This window comes from Stegodyphus dumicola, chromosome 6 (genome assembly GCF_044657685.1).
Source record: "Stegodyphus dumicola isolate Sdum_Otavi_A_Nest chromosome 6, ASM4465768v1".
Classification (NCBI taxonomy): Eukaryota; Metazoa; Arthropoda; class Arachnida; order Araneae; family Eresidae; genus Stegodyphus; species Stegodyphus dumicola.
Window position 1 is genome coordinate 78,400,585 of NC_140773.1, and position 17,751 is coordinate 78,418,335.

Here is a 17,751-nt window from a genome sequence, read left to right on the forward strand (position 1 = left end):
AGTCAGCCACAGGTCCCTTTTTTTCAGGAGCAATTCCCCTCCTCGAAAACATCCCTATCAAACAAATTGCTTTCTTGCCTCATTTTAAATTTTATGCTGGCATATTCTTTTTCCAATAAGGGGTGCACATCAAATACTGGGTATAGAATCAAATAATTTCCAAAGGTATTGATAACAGCTCATAAACTTTCACATTAAAGGCATAAAAAAGCTTTAGCAATTTTTTAGTTAAAATGCCTATTTATATGTTTCTAGTTACACTAAATTAGTGTAATTCCACTGCTATTCTGAAGAAGATTTTTCTCATAATTTAATGTTCCAAAATAGCTGGGTACAAATGTGATCATATTACACGGCATGTACTGAATTGTCTACTGCAAATACTACTTGTTTATGTCATGTCATTCTTTTGTTATTAAAAATTTCAACATTAAAGGATATATCATAAAAGCAATAAATGCATATTTACAATAAAAGGCATAAGAAAATTCAAAAGGAGTCTAAAAGCTTCAAAAAGAGTCCAAAAGTTAAACAATGATAGATGCAATATTGTTGTGTGCATATTTCATGTTGTGTGCAGACTCATATTTCACATAGCAATATTTTAAAATGGTTGAGTTTGCAATGTCTTTGCCTGGAACATCTGCTTCAGTTGAGTTTTCTTTTTTTAATTACGGGGAACATCCGGCCTGCAGAAAGGGATAGCAGTTCATTATCTACAGTTAAACATCAGCTAAATGTTAAAATTAATTCATAACTATTTTTTCGTGAATTTTATGATGTAATTAAAATAAATAAATGATTTATGGAAAAAGTCATGTCTAGTGAAGAATACTTTTGAATAAATAAAGTTTAATGTTTCAGTAATCTGTTAAGAGTTTTAAATAATTTCAAATATATGTCCTCAGTTGGATCCTAAAAAATATGGTAAGCATGACTATACACTTCAGTATACATCTGGTGACACATCTGAATTAGTTCAGTGGGTGAAAATATTAGAAAAGGAAAATAAGAGGTTAAATATGTTGTGCTGTCAACTGAAAATGCAAAAGAAAAAAAAAAATTTTTTTTTACTGAACTTGCTGTTCAATTGCAAAAAATTTCATAGCTTTCTGAAAATTAGAAGGAAAATAACAAATAAGCCAATTAAAAAGAGACAATTTTAACAAATAACTAAATCTGTTTTCTCTTGTCAAATAAACAATTTGTTAAGTTTTCAAATGATATTTACAAACGGCAACACTTGGGTAGTATTCTGAAGATGCTACATATATCCCAGACAAAAAACTGGGATTTCGATTTCCTGTATTGCGACTTAAATAAGTTTAACAGGAAAGTTGAGAGATAAGTTTCCTTTTTGTTTCATTGTTCTCCTGATTTCCTACAGCTGCACATTATTCTTATTTCTGCTTTTCATGGTTTCATAATACAAATTACTTTAAAGTTAGTTGTGATTTGAATGATAAAGATGTTAATGAAGATGACTGTGACATAGTATATGGAAAGATTAAGATTGATACTACTGATGCATTGAGTTCTTCATTCTTAGCACTACACTAATACAAAGTTATGCCACAACACATGTTAAAATGATACAAGTGCTAGAAACATTATGAGCAGAAAAACGCTGTCTCTAATCACCTACTTGATAAAGGTCCCTTTTAACCAACAATAAATATAATGATTTTCAGAAAATATGCTTCAGTTTTGAAATTGACATATTACATAAGAAATGTTTAATATAATTACTCATATTTTGGTAAATTATCAAATACAGCTTGATTTTTTTTTACTATTTGATACTGATATCTTAAAATGTATCTACTATAAAATTTTCAAATTCAGTTATAAAGCAAATCTTTCTTTAAAAAAGAATGTTGAAAAAACATTTATCTGGTGATTTTCTACATTAAAAAAAATATGATGTAGATTTCTGGCAAAAGAAAAAAATGCAGTTCCTCCTTTGGCATGACATAATTTGCTAGAAGTTTCAATGTCAACATATGCTGTTTTTCTTGTTTTCATACATTTCTCTGACACTGACTTTATTTATTAATCTTCCTCCCCTTGCTAGGATTTTGTTGCAAAGAAATTAACTACTCTAGAAGTCCTCTGCCATTTTATAGATAATAGTTAGCCACTCCTTTACTTTATAAACTAATTCTGCATTTACCATTTGCTGCCTTTCATAATCTAAAAAAAAAAAAAAAAAAAAAAAAAAAAAAAAGAGCTGACTGATTAGCATTTAAAATTATCTGCAATGAACTTAGCTGTGCAATTTGTATTACTTTTATTATTTGGGATATAGAACTGCAAAAGAGTTTTGCAAAGAGAATTATTTAATCAACTGTCCCCATTAAACTAAAGAATAAATTATTTTTCTGCTACTAGTTCATTGATTACTTTATGCATTTCAAATGTGAGTTTATTTTACAAGAACTTTTTAAAAATAATTTTCCATACATAATCCTAGCAATTATTGAGACAAGCATTGCAGTACAGCAATAACTATCAATCTATCAAAAGAATTTACAGCCTTTTTATTCAGCCTGAGTTAAACATGAGTTTCTCTTTGTATCTTCTGAATTGTTGTATGGCTAAAAATATCTCTGCAAGAAAAATGAAAGCTATTCAGTGATAAATTTGGTTTGTAGACAGGGTGCACAATTTTTTTTTTTAATCAAATGACTTAATACAAAGTGTGTCATGTGGTGAAGCAATTTAATGAAGCAGTACAGTTTAACTACTACAAATGCAAACTTGGCCACAGTAGCATTACTTGTCAAATTGTACTTCGTTTTCAATTGCTTGATGTAATTTTTTTTTTTAAAGCTTGACAGCAGATTTCAGTATTTATTACTCTATGTTAAAATTTCAATCTGTTTGTAAATCGGATTGAAATCAGTTGCTTGACATCCAATTTTGGGAATCCACAGTTACTTCCATTAAATGGATTAACATTTTAATTCCAGAGATGCCCACAATAGTCATATTTCACATTTGTAAATTCTTTGCTTCCCTGATGCGAGTTTCACTCACCATTTTACTCTTTAAAGAGTATTTATGGAATCCAAAGACGGCACAGATCCTACAATTCATCTTAATTGTTAATAATTTTTGATAATTTGGTACAGAAGAGTTCTTGATACATCTGGAAAAAACATGGAAAATTATAACATTATAAAGCTACAAACCTTGGGAACTTTGCTAACATCATCCAGTTAGAATTCACAAAAGATGATCTAACACTACTGCAAACATTACCATAACATTCGTCAAATCAGTCAAACAGTTTTGGTTGCAATGGCAATAGAAAAAAACTGTTCAGCAATTAAAATTTTCCTAGTGATAAAGCACATATCAGCTCCAGAAATTGGTAAAATATGATGGTCACTGAATGCCAGTAATATACTTTTTATATTAAAGAAGGAGAGGAAAATGTAGATTACATTTCGCATTCTGTAAGGATTTTCATTCTTTTTTAACTCTTACACATTAAAAATACTTTAGAATTTTTAAAAGGGAATATATATATAAATCTGAAAGTTTTCAGATACATCAGTTTCAGTTCAGTTTACATCACACTCAAAGGGTTTTTTTTTAAAACATTTTTTGTGCTATCTTTATTTATTAAATATCCTGTTCTTTGCACTTAAACCATAAAATTCAGTTCGACAGCAATATCACAAAATAATTTTAGAATGGGCATATCTTTAGAATTCCGATACAGTCTCATGCGCTAGAGATAATTTTTTTTTTTTTTTTTCCCATACTGAGTTGCCATTGCTTGCTTTTAAATCGTTGAGTTTGTTAATCACAACTTCGTTAAAAGTTTTACAAAATATGAAATAGATAATAAAACAAATTCCAAATTTGGGCTTCCGGATGCCCATATTCGGGTGGAAACTTACGCTATTCATAATTTGATGGCTCTAGGTACTGTTGTTTTATCACAACGTCAGAAACATACATACATTTGTACAGAGCCTTCATTATTTAATTTCTTTAAATCTAATACAGGGCTCTATTATTTGGAGGCAACAATTTGAAAGTAAACCGACATTTCAGTGCAAAATGCCAAAACGAAATTAATAGTCCTTCTTGGCAAATTGCCCGTTTAGACTAAAAATGACATTTGATTCCTAAAAATTTGAATAAATTATTGAGTATGTACAATTTACAGTGCACCATTTTGTGAATAAAATGTTACCAACACAATTTCTGGAAATACATCTCAAAATACATACTTAATTCTCTTCAATAACAGTATTCCCTAATCAAACACGCTGATTGCACAAAAACTGCTTTGATAAAACACACAGTTACATTCTTTAAGAAGAATCTTTAAATCAAATTACAAAATTTCTTTTGCTCAGAGCTATTAAAAAAAATGAAGAAAAGAATCTCACTTTTCGAACATTGATGCCAGCATTCTTTTCTCCTCTTGCATGCTTTGTGCGCAACTCGGTAACAGTAGCAATGGCATTCAGCCCAGCATTTTCAGCCAGTGTATAGGGTATAATTTCAAATGCGTCTGCATAAGCTCTAACGCAGTATGCCTCTGTCCCCAGTAAAGTCCGTGAATACTCAGCCAAACGAAGTGAAAGTTCAATTTCAGGTGCACCACCACCAGCAATTAGAGCTCTATTGAATAAATATATGAAAACAAACATTAAAGCTCAGAGAACTTTATTGAAAAACAGGAAATATAAAAACATGCAAATAAATAACAGAAATTTTATCTCCCTCGTCTAGAAATGTAATAAATATATGGCTGCACTAATATACTGTGAGTGTATGCACATAAAATCTAGATTAATCTTCAGTTTATTGAACTGTGAAATAGAAGATAAAGTTGCAAATAATTTAAGTGAAAGAAAACATGCATTTTTCAGTCCATAAAGTCTGTTTTCATTCATTAAAATATATTACTTAAATCATAACTGATGATATTTTAATAACTCAAAATTAGTACCTATATGATGAAAGTTGTTTTTGATATTAAATTATATTAAATTAGTCATTTGGGGAGATTTCTGATAAATAAAACTGAAAAAATGTTACACAGAATATTTCAGAAAGACTGCATGTTCATACAACTCTTCAAAGCCTGGCCATTATAATTTATTGCTTATCTTAACAACTACAGCAAGACGCATAAGGGCAACCTGCTTAAGGAAAAGGATGCCTTTGTGCAAAATTTGTGGAGGACTTGTTGAGAGAAACTTGCCAGAATTCAAATCCAAACTGATTCAAATCTACAGTTAGCAGTTTTTTCACTTAGCCACTAGATATTTCATCTTAAGAAATAAATCATAATATGGTGGTCTTTTATATGTGAAATGGTAAACATTTTCATATTATGTTCAGGTTGGAGTTTTTGATTCTTGTTTTGACTTCCCAAACAATCGATTATAAGTAAGCAAACATTGTCAATATATCAAAAGAAAAAACATTTTAAAATATATATTGTAATTATTAAATAAGATTACATATGACACATTAAAAATAAAATACACTTTTTTGCAAATTCCTTCTCTAACTTTTTTTCTGTTTTTCTTATATACACAGTAATCTGTTTTCACTTAAAAAGCACACAAAATTGCACAAACTTGGCACTACGCACTAGCTATCGACCAAACTCATCTCATCAATGTTCCCTTTATAATTTTGTGGCAAAATGTTGTATTACTGCTGAACTTCTACCACACTTTCTTCTTTTTAAATTCCACAAGCTATATTTTAAAATTAAATTCATGGCAAAAAGTTTCATGTATTGTCTATCAAAACCACTGGAACTTTGAATAGAGCAAAAAGAATGTGTGTATATGAAAATGACACCATTGCTTGAACTCATGGAGGTAAGAAAGGAAGGAAAGGCCAAACAGGTACTAGAAGTGAAGCACTGTTTAGAAGCTTTAATCACCAGATGGGGTGTTTTTTGTTTACATTCAGAAGCTCACTTGACAGTGCTCCGACAGTATTTCGACACATGACAGTTCCATACAAATAAAAAAAAAAGGGCATACTTTCGCATGAAAGAAACATTCATAGTGTGCTGGATAATAGCTTGTATAGTTTCGTGACATTTATGCAAAAATCACATCTTGGTTATTTTTTTATAACTAACAACAGCGATTTTGATTATGAATTTGTTTTATAAAATTCTAAGCTGTTGAACTACAAAAATATAGATTTTAGCAAAAATGTTATGCTTAAAGAATGAAAAATACTTTACAATACCTATAAAATTGTATACATCTTTCGATACCCTTGATAGAGTATTCACTACTTTTACGTTCCAAACGTCAAAATGTTTGAAATGAAATATTTTTTTTCACATCTACATATTATTGTAACATATAATTTTTAAAATTTTTTAGAGGACAGGCTTTAGTGTTGCTCATTTTAAACTCATCATTTTATTTTTATATATCTGAAAAATAATCACTTTGGGCTTACATGTTTTACTTAGTTATTATTATTTATTATATTATCAGAGAATTATTAAACTGTGTAAAATCGATAAAAGAGGTATTGAGTGCTCTGCCAAAATATATTTACTAGAAGGTTTGAATTTAATGATGAATGTATTCTAAAACGTGTTTTAAGTCAGAAGAAAGTAAGAAACTTGATGGTTAAATGTAAATATAAAATTATGCATGTTAAAATATTTGTAATTAGGCACATAGGTCAGGTTAAGTTTTTATTAAATAGAGTAAGGCATGCAAGGGCTATCTGCCTAAAGGGAAAGATGCCATCGCAGAGGAATTTTGAAGAAACACTTACCTTTGAGTGGCTATTAAAAATAATGCATATAATTTTCATTCAAATTATATTTATACACATTTCTTATGTAAAACTTTCGGATATATGTTAAATTAGTATAAATTACTTTACTTGAAAAATATAGTGAATGCACAGAAGTTAAAGATTTGCACATGCCTGAAATGAAAAATATGAAATATGTATGGGTATTTTATGCATGTACTTGCAAAAAGCATGTATTTGCCTTTAACAAAATACGTAAATATTTATTAAATTATTTATAAATGTGCATGAAATGAAGGATTTATTCATTCATAAACAAGTGAAAGTTACTGTGAAGAAATCTAATTATTAAATGTATCTAAATTTATAATGATTACATTTTATAGCTCAGACACAAGTTTTAAATAATATTTTTTCAAAAATCCTTATTTTATTCCCTTTCAGAAATATTGTATTTAAAGTATTTCGCTATTAAAATAAAAGGTGCTCTAATTTGAAATGGACCGAAGAGAGCATTAATTATAAATTGACTTATAGTTTTCCATTTAAAAGATGCCTCAGAAGCTAAAATAAAGAAAGTATTTTAGGAAGAAGCTCCATAAATAAAAAAATAATGCATAATTTTAATATTTAATAACACAATAAACTTTGATCTTAATTTTGGTAATCCTTAACCAAATAAAATCGAATCGCCTAATTTTTTCTCTAATGTAATTAAGGAAAACTTGTGAAAATATTTCATTCAAATTAAACCATTCTGAGCAAACTGTTCTGTGAAAAGTATAGCATTTAATTCCGTTCAGAATGAAATGTTGTTTAAAAATGTATTCTTTTCATACACGTAGGACTCTGAAGTACTGTAGAAAAAGAAAATATATACATTTATATGTATATTTACGAAGTAATTACAAAATAATCGCATCCGATCATGTCAAAAGCTATTGAACTTAATGGTAAATTACCCAATGTTTTGGTCACCACATAAGGATCGCCAGTGCTTCAGAGCAGGGTATGGAGGAAACTGGTTAGGGCCACTCCATCTTCTTTCTTCCTACCTCCATGCTTGAACTACAGTTTGGCAAATTCTGGAAATTTGGTAACTGCAACTTAAGGTGGTTGCAGTAACACATTAAGTACCACTATAACATACTACTGTGTGGATCAACTTAATAATTTACCTATATTCGTGTAAAACAGAATCATTTTATTTGAACTGAAATGTCATCTACTGTAGACATTCTACAAATGTCTACAACAGATGAAGACAATTCAGATTAAATAAAATTTAATATAAAAATTATGCTGAAGATCACTAGACATGGAAGAACGAAATTTGCCCATTTTTAAGTTTATTAATTCTATAAATTTCATTTACTGATGAAAAATGCTTTCCTTAAGTTAAGGCTAGAACTTAAGAACAGGGATATTTAGCAATCTGTTGGAAGAGTTAACAGTTATATATTAGTAATAAACACAGCATTAGTAACAGGAAAAAATAGATAAGCTACCTTGTTCTAAATTTTGTGGGATTTATGTATGCAGGCAACCAAAAAATATTTCTGAGATAGTCTGAATGCATTAAAATCCCATGAAACTTACTGGATTGCAGCTTAATTTATATGTTGAATCGTACGAGCTATTTCTAAACAGCATCAATCAATTCTGATATACATATTACAAACCTGTTGTTATTTTTTATCCTCCAAATATCCCAAGATGCAATCCTTAATATGATTAGTTAGCTCATCATTGTTATGTAATATAATGTGTTAATATGTAATAATAGTTGAAATATTGATCGCTGTAATGTGAATGCTTCCATTTTTCTATTCTTCTAATAAATGCTTTATTAATCTCTTATTTATGTTTTTGTAGTAAACAAGCTTTAGCTCGGAGCTGTTGTAGTCGAAATGTTGACTGCTGTACTATGAATGCTTCCATTTTTCAATTCCTCTAATAAATGCTTCATTAATTTACAATGCATGAAGTTAATTATGGGCCCTGTGATAACATTAGGACTTTCATATAATTATTCATATTTAAGTGTATAGTAATTTACAATCAGCATTTTGGATTAAAATCAATGAATAGAGGTTACTTTGGTTTCTTTGTTCTTCTTGTTTGCAAAACAGATTTGGTTTACAAGTCTTTTGCAAGAAAATGAAAATTGTTTGCACTTTTTCTTACAATAATTAATATGTTAAATAGGGACAGAAGGCAGTGACAGAACTAAACATATGGTTACTAAATACCATTCTGAAGAAATGACTGCACACATTTTAACAAAGCCATAAGAGACAAATAAACTATGAACTTTTATGCAAAACCTTGGTTTATGTTAAAAGTGCAATTTTACATTATATATTAATTCAATATTTTTATGAATTTCGAGTTATTTTCTCATATGAAAGATTAATCATTAAAAAGAAGTGTTACTTTTAACCTCCAAATATCCAGAGATTAATTAAATAATTATTGTGGTTGGTTTGCTTTATTACACTTTTTTGTTCGCCTAGCAATGCTTAATGTAATACAATGTGTTAGCATATGTTTCTGGCAATGTGGCAGCATTAACTTGGAACTGTTGCACTGGAAATACAGTGAGAACACTTACTTTTCCATTCTCCAAACAAACACTTTATTGATTCCCTATGCATGGAGTTAATTACATCATAACTAACACACAAGAAATGCCCACTGTAGGTGAATGTCAAGGATGCAGTCTTGGTGAAAGCCAGGCTGCATATATCCTTGTAACTATAGCAAATATTATGAATCATAGCACAGAGTCATATTCACACATGGATAATTTATTACTGTTTATTTCATTTCCTTCTCAATTTTTCAAATACACAGCAATTCATCCCTTTAAGGTATCAAACACCATTTAAAATGGTATGGCAAAGAACACATGAATTATTAAACACAAACGCATGCAGTTTCATGGAAGATCCCAAAAGATACTATATTATAACAACCAATACAGTATTCAATGCTTTTATAACATTTTAACATCAGATTTAAGCCTTTAAGACTCAATATATATTTCACATTTTTCATGTAGCAATAAAATCTAAAATCTTCACAGAGTCAGATTATTTTACCTTTCTGACCAAATAAGTGAAATGGAAAAGTCACCTCTCTGACAGTGAGCTTGAACAAAGGAATAATATTGCAATGAACTGTGATAATCTTATGATATGAAACTCTTAAAAATGCAATTTATACTTTTATATCTATATCAGACAATTTAATAAAAAGATAGAATTATCCAAACTGATGAAGATAACTACATTTACATATAAAATACTTTTGTAGCATACAGCATTACCTCTTTTTTACTAAGCATCGAATTACACATAATGCATCATGAAGAGAACGATCAGCTTCTTCCAGAACTAAATTATTTGATCCCCTTAAAAACAAGGTCACTGTCTTTCCAGGATTAGCAACACCGGTAACCTACAAAAGAAAATACATAATATAGTACTCAAATACATAAAGATGATAGTGTCGGGGACGATTACTCGAGTTTTACAGGATTTCTCTACAGTAATTGATTTTTACTCCAAATTGAATTGACTAAAATGCTTCATGAGAATAAGTTCTTTGAGTAACAACTATTCACGGAAATATTTGGCCTGACTAGAATTGCCGGCTTGGCTTTAACTTATAACTCGAGTAAAGACGAAAAACTTTCATATTTACGTATTTTTATCAATTATTGATCATTGAACGGGAGTTGGTTTGTTCCCCTTGAAAAGTCAACTAATTTCCGATTAATGACAATAATTACATGTTTTAATTTTTACTTTTACAATTGTAATATTATTCTTCGTGATGATTTAACTCCAGTCCCCGTTAAAACATTATTAACATTTTGCTTTCAAATTACTTCAAAACATCTTTCAAAATATAACTTACCAGTATGGATGCACACTTTTAAAATAATTCTACTTTAATTAAACTTAGGAGATAGTATAATCAATTAATCAATACTGTTTAGGAAATAAATTATTATATATATATATATATGTATATATATTACGAGCACCTACAATATTGTATTTCAGCATTTAATAGTTTTTCAACAAAAGGCATAAATGAGAAAACAGATCATTATTTAAAGCTTTTACTTAAATGACAATTCACAGCACAACAGGCATAATGTAACACATGAATTCTCAGGCTTAAAGTGTGTATTGGACAAATTAATAAAAATAGATCTGAATATGCAAAATCCTAATATCTAAACACACAAACCTCTTTCTTTTTTGATGTGTTAAGAAAATTAATGGGTTTGCAAAATAGATTGCCTTATATTCATCAGCTTGATAGACAGTATTCTGTATAAATGGTAATTAAGAAACCTAAATATTATACTTTGAAGAAAATTGGCTAAAAAATATTTTTCTTATCTAAAAGTAAAGGCAATAATATATTACCTTCCATATGCTATGCAGTAGACAGGAAGAAAGTGTAATTTTCAGAACATTTCATAGGGGGGTCTTAAATTCTAGTTAATATAGCAGATATTTCTCTTGAACTCAAATAAACAATGAATTACTCTGAAAACTTTGAAACTTAGCTTGATAAAAAATGTTATTAAAAAAAAAAAAAAAAAAACTATAAAACTCTCCTGAGATTAAAGAGCCACAGTAAATTTGCAGTTCCAAAATAAAAGAGGGATCAGAAAACTGTATTCTAAATTCTTGAGTTAAAAAGTGAAATTAATAAGGAATATGGCATATGCATGAATTTACCAAAATTAAAAAGCAAGTTCCTCAGCATATTAACCCCTTCGCGCCGACTGTCACGTCTACATGCCAGCAACGAACACACTCACTTCCCGGCCGACACGCAGGCAGGCCAGAGCGTTTTCCATTCAACCCCGACTGTTACGTATTTGTGCCAGTGTGCTGGAACGTTTTAAAAACTATAATTTCTGCCACAAGATGGCACTGTATGTCCATATGGTTTCAGACACATGTACATTAGACCTTCTACTCGAAATGAGAGAAGCATGACTCACATACACGTGTTTTTGATTATATAAACAAAAGGGGAAACAAATGTTTCCGAATGGCGTGATTTATGACGTCTCTTTAAATTCGCACGTGGTAGTTGTTTATTGCAAGTAGAGAAGTTTTATTTTTGCTAAAGCGTTGGGTGTTTCGGTTTGCAGATCAGTTTTTAGAAAATAATTAGATCTTGTTAGACGTGAATTCTTTCTGTTTTTACCATTGCAGCATCGAAAATGTTTAACAGACATATGAAATAGCAGAAATGATGCAAAATATTTCAGATATTGATTCTGAAATAGATTCTGATAGTAGTGATAGTGATACTATGATATATTCTGATCATAAAGAATATGGCAAATCTAATGATGATGAGGACATTTCGGACATCTGTATGCCGAGTACGTCGAAAGCAAGTACTTCTCCATGGTCATCCACAATAGAAAATTTATCGGAATTAACATTTAAAGCTGTACCTGGAATTAAAGTGGATAATTCGGTTGAAGAAGAAATTGATTTCTTTAGGTATTATTTTGATGATACAATAATGAAATTAATTACTGAAGAGACTAATCTGTATCAGAGGAGTAAATATCCTGAGGATGAATCTGGAGCTACTTCTTCGAAGTATTTACCTGTTACAGTGGAAGTAATGTTTGTTTTCTTTGCTTTAACAATTTTGATGAGTATTATAAAGAAACCCACAATCATTAAATCCACTCAGATTAACTGAAAGACATTTTCCAAAATAGAGATAAGATATAGAAGAGACTGATAAGAAAATGAGACGACGATGCTTCGTTTGTTCACATTCTCGGAAAAATCCTCAAAAATGGCAAATGAGTTATTACAAGTGCAAGGAATGTAACGCAGGACTGTGTGTAGATACCTGTTTTCAAATTTTTCATACGAAAAGAGAATTTTAAGTAATATATTTAGTTTTCAGATGTATAATGTTAAAAGTCATAAAATGGTGAGTAATGAAAATAAACTGTGTAAAATATGCATTTAAACAAGAAATAAGGTAATTAAAGTATATATAAAAATATCTATAAAGCATAAGCCGTTTAAATGCTCTATAGAGCATTATTAAACAATGTGTTGATACTTCGGAAATTTAATGGAAAAAATAGTAAGCAAATAGTAAGCAATTTTAATAGCAAAAAAGCCCCCGGCCCTGGACAGACGCTCATGTAAGACACTGCCGGCCTTCGCGATAAGAGCGCGTTTGCGCTACCCGGCGCGAAGGAGTTAAGGAAACAAAGGTAGTCTCAAAATGTGCTAAATTAGTTACATTTGTTGAGAAAGAACTTAAAACTGGCACTAATTTTGATAAAGTAGTGCAGTGCTAAAATCTTCCTAAAGAGAAATTTTGAAATGAAGAAAAAATATCTTAAAAACAAACCTTTTACATTGTCTTCATATTTACTTAAGTCTGAAAATACCTTGCAATTTACAAATATCACCAATGATCAACTAACCAACAATATAATCATTTCATTCAGATTTACAACAAAAAAAAAAAAAAAAAAAAAAAAAAAAATTGTATCAAAATGATGACTTTATACACTTAATATGAAAATGAAATTACTGACAACCACAGAACATAAGCATACTATTTAGTTTTGCTCTTTTAAAGACAATATCCTAGAAACAAATGAATGATATGCATGAAGTAGACGCATGAGCTTTTTTTATTATTTAAGTTTTTAACAAAGAACTTTAAAGCATTGATATCACTTCAGTTTATTTTAAAAATTGTTTCAGCTTTGTTATATAAAAATATTACAAAGCATTGTTATACACAAATAATTTTGCCATATTTAATAATTATTTCATCATCTTTATTTTATTGAAGTATTTGTTATTTTCTTCCATTTAGGATAAGGATAGGTACAGAGAAATTAATATTCTTTTCATAATCATTCTGAATCGATGCTAATATACAAAAACAGAAAGGAAAGAATAGAACTAAGAGTTTATGAGGAAAAATTGAAATAAAAATTTTAAATGTTTCTAAAATGTAATTTTGAATTTAAGTAGAAATGGTTGAGTTTTTCAGCATTTAAACTTAATAAATTCTGAATAAAGAATTACATTACAAATTGTTTAAATAATTTATGGCACTTAAAAGAAACGAGCCAAAAAAGTTAAAGAACACTAAATAACTATCTTACGAAAAAGTTAGAAACCTTCAAATACACTCACCTTCACATATTTGACACCTCCAGCCTGAAATTCTTCAACTAGTTCTGCTGAGCCAAGAGCTTCAGGAACAAAATGATCTAAACTAGCAATTGGCCTACAGTTCAAAGTCTGAAATGAGTACAGTGAATAATTATTTGTATTCTGAAACAATTCTGAGATAGCTATTCAGAACATTGATTTAGCTTACTGAGATTCATAGCTTCCTATTTTGTAACTTGGTTACTTTCAACAGCCTATTAAAGTTTCTAAAATTTCAATTTTGTACAATATAGATTCAAAGCAAACTTTCATTTACAAAAGTACATCAAAATCTTTTTTTTTTTTTTTTTTTTTTTTTTTTGATTTTGATTTGTTTCAAAATGTGGGGAGAGTGGGGGGGAGTAAAAAAGCTAAAATGATACCACATAATATTCAATAAAAATAGCTGCAAATTGCAACAATAGTTTAATTTTCTATGAGCCATATATACACCATATATCCACAAAAGTCTTTAACTGGCCTTTATTTTCGTAGTCGCTGGTCGTAGACATGCTTCCAATTACAAAAGTGTTTTTAAAGATTCAAATACAGTCAAATACCGAAAATCAACCGACCTGAAATCCGTGTTGCCTCTCAAAACACAAACATTCAGTTTATAGGTTCCAGAAACCACAACAATGAGTACAAAATATCAAAGAAAAAATACTTACCAAATAATGACGTCATAACTACCGAATAATAATGAGTCATAACGGAAATACCAAATTATTGACATCATGATAAAAGTTTTTTTCAATCTAATTTGCATCGAGGTAAAAAAGAAGACGATTCACTCAACTCTTCTTTTAAATTCACTGTGAATCGTAATGATAAAATATATGAATGATAAAATATGAATATTTGAATCATTTAACCCATTAGCCGCTGGTGTTGCGTTGACGCAACGGTCAAAAATAAATGCGTATATAAATATAACTACCTAAGATATTCTATACCAGCAGATGATTTTGTATAGGGAATATTATGAAGATTATTTCTGTAAAAAAATATTTGCCTTCAACAATCATTTTGTTTATAATACTTAATCTCATACTTTAAGCAAAATTTTCGACCGAGTATTTTTGCTGAAAATATTTAACGAAAGAATCGCCATCTTTATGAGTGATTTATTTTTAGTCAAGGTCACCGTTTATCAGAACATTATATCAGTCAAATGTTTATATTTGTGTTGGGAAGCAAGGGAAAACAGGTGTTGCGCTGACGCGACATCAGCAGGAAACGGGTAGTCAATCTCCTTCTTCGCTTATTCCTTTCGATGTTCTGATTCATGTTCCAGTTGTTTAAAAATGCTTAGAACGAGATATCTTGCATTAGAAGAAGCCCTTCAAAGAATTTCTGATGAAGAAACAGTTGATGATAATGTTAATAATGACCAGAATGAAACTGATATTGTTGTTGTTCCCCCAGAAACTGTAGAAACTAGTGACGAAGAAGACAGGAATGGGAGTGTTTTAAATAATGATAATAATATTTTACTAAATGATACTGCTGGAGAAGTTGAAATTCACGTAAGAAGTAAATTTCAGCCTTCTAACAGCAGTTATAGTCATACTAAAAAGTTTAAAAAGCAGAAGATTGAAATCTTGAAGTGGATAAAAAAGGAATTGTTAGTTATGTCTCAGGAAAAACATGGAGAAGAGATAGAAGAGAAATTACAAAAGACAAAATACAAGGTAAAACTAGTGCACAGATTTTCCTTTTGGTTTAGACATTTACTCTCTTCTCGTTGAACAGACAAATATATACGCTCAGAAAAAAAAAAAAGCCCAGAATTTATTGCATTTGAAGCCTATATGAGAAGATTTATTGGAATATTATTGCTTACAGGATATTACTCCTTACCTCAAGAAAATACGTACAGGGTTGCCACTCAAACACGAGAATAAAATTCCCTGACTTTTCCACGTTTTCCAGGTATATTTCGAGAAAATTCCAGTCTATCCGAGTGATGTACATTGGCTGTGCTAAGAGGTATATTAAATATAGTATTACTTGTATTGTGTAGCAAATTCACTTAATTATTCAATAAATCCCAGAGGACATTTATTATTAATTATTCTGGGTACACTTTGTTTACTTTTCCACTTATGAAACTTAATAAAATTTAAGATATATACATTAGATAACAATTGTACGTTTTATTTAATTATTACTCGTGATCATCACCAGTTCAACACGAGGCTAATTTGGTTCTTATAAATCACAACGCAATGCTAAATAGTTAGGTTAGATTTTAGGTAAATTTAATTTGTATGAGGTGTCTTCTTAAAAGGCACCTTAACACTTGAAAACACAAATATAATTATAATAGGAGTTGTTTTCTCCACTGAAGATTGAGATTAGAATCTGCCCAATCTGGAATAAAATAAGTCTTTTTTTGCAGACATTCTGCAGCTAAACGAAAGAAAGAAATCTATTTAATGATATTTTTTTAATAAATTGAGGTATTTTATATTTATTTCGCAGTATACATAAGGAAAAAATATGTGCATTAAATTTCGTGATGGTATGTCATCATACTACTAGAATTAATTTCAGGATTATGCCAGAGAAAATTTCCTGAAATTTGGAAATATTATTTACTAATGATAAATAAATTTAGAGGGAAGAAGCAACATTAAATGAAATGAATAACATAAAAATAAAGATAATTACTTAAAAATTGAATTAGAATAATCAACGATATTTTAGCAAATATAGTTATATTACATGGTTAGCCTAGATGACTGATTACTATTTTTTTTATTTTACTGCAAAATGACAAGGTATTTATTAAAAAGAAAAGGAAAAAAAAAAAAGGTTTAAAAAGATTTTGCGGTAAAATCCTACTACATGGTACGGCCTTCGCACGATTTTGAAAATTGTCGCCAAGAACAAAATGACCCGTTTACTGCTCATGATCATGTCAAGAAATGTTCTTTGACAAAAAAGAAAACTACGAAAATCCGTTTTTAAATTATTGCGAAAAATCCAAGAAGAAACGTTTTATCAAAGAAAGTTTTTTCTTGGATCATTCGCAATAATTTTAAAAACGGATTTTCGTAGTTTTTCCCCCCCCTCAAAATAATTAATCCATGAATTAATTTACTTGCGCCAAAAAATATTTCCTTTAGAGTTTAAAGAAATTTTAAACTATATTCATTTTATGAACTCTTGATAACGTTACCTTCGAACTTCAACACCGGTTTCGAACTTTGGCGACAGATATATCGCGCATGCACAGCTCATTCTCTCTATGATGGAATGGAGCCACCTCTGTTCGAGAGAGGTTTTCTTTCTTTACAATACATATTCTTTGATTCTAACCTTCATGGTACTGTATACTAGGATTAAACCCATTTTGTTTTATATGCGAACAGGTACTTTCTTTAGTTCGTGCACTGCACATGCGATTCTCGAGGTTCCTGGAAGCCAAAAGTTGCGGGAAACTTGCTTTGCCTTTCTAAAAGACAATCAAATTGGAGCTGCGAAAATTGGCTCTATGCCAGCTGCCCGAATGACACACATGATACACATTTCGCCAAAAAAGTGATCTCTTCCGACGTCGGCGCAAAACTCGCCTTTTTTGGCGGGATCGTTGTATGAAATTCCCAGACTTTTCCAGATTTGACTAAAACACTTAAATTCCCTGAATTTTTTGGTCAATTTCCGAATTCCCTGACTTTTTCTGGTTTTCCAGGTAGCGTGGCAACCCTGTATGTATTGGTCTTTT

General features: G+C 29.8%; 1 protein-coding gene across 1 annotated transcript in view; it reads right to left on the reverse strand.

Annotated features, from left to right (window-relative positions):
- Positions 1–17,751, reverse strand: part of CCT4 (chaperonin containing TCP1 subunit 4) — a 69,280-nt gene that overhangs the window by 3,608 nt on the left and 47,921 nt on the right. Inside the window, exons 10-12 of the mRNA XM_035355548.2 lie at positions 14,001–14,108; positions 10,103–10,233; positions 4,410–4,644 (exon numbers count right to left, since the gene is read on the reverse strand). Of these exons, the coding sequence (XP_035211439.1) occupies positions 4,410–4,644; positions 10,103–10,233; positions 14,001–14,108 (474 nt within the window). The remainder of the gene's footprint in view (positions 1–4,409; positions 4,645–10,102; positions 10,234–14,000; positions 14,109–17,751) is intronic.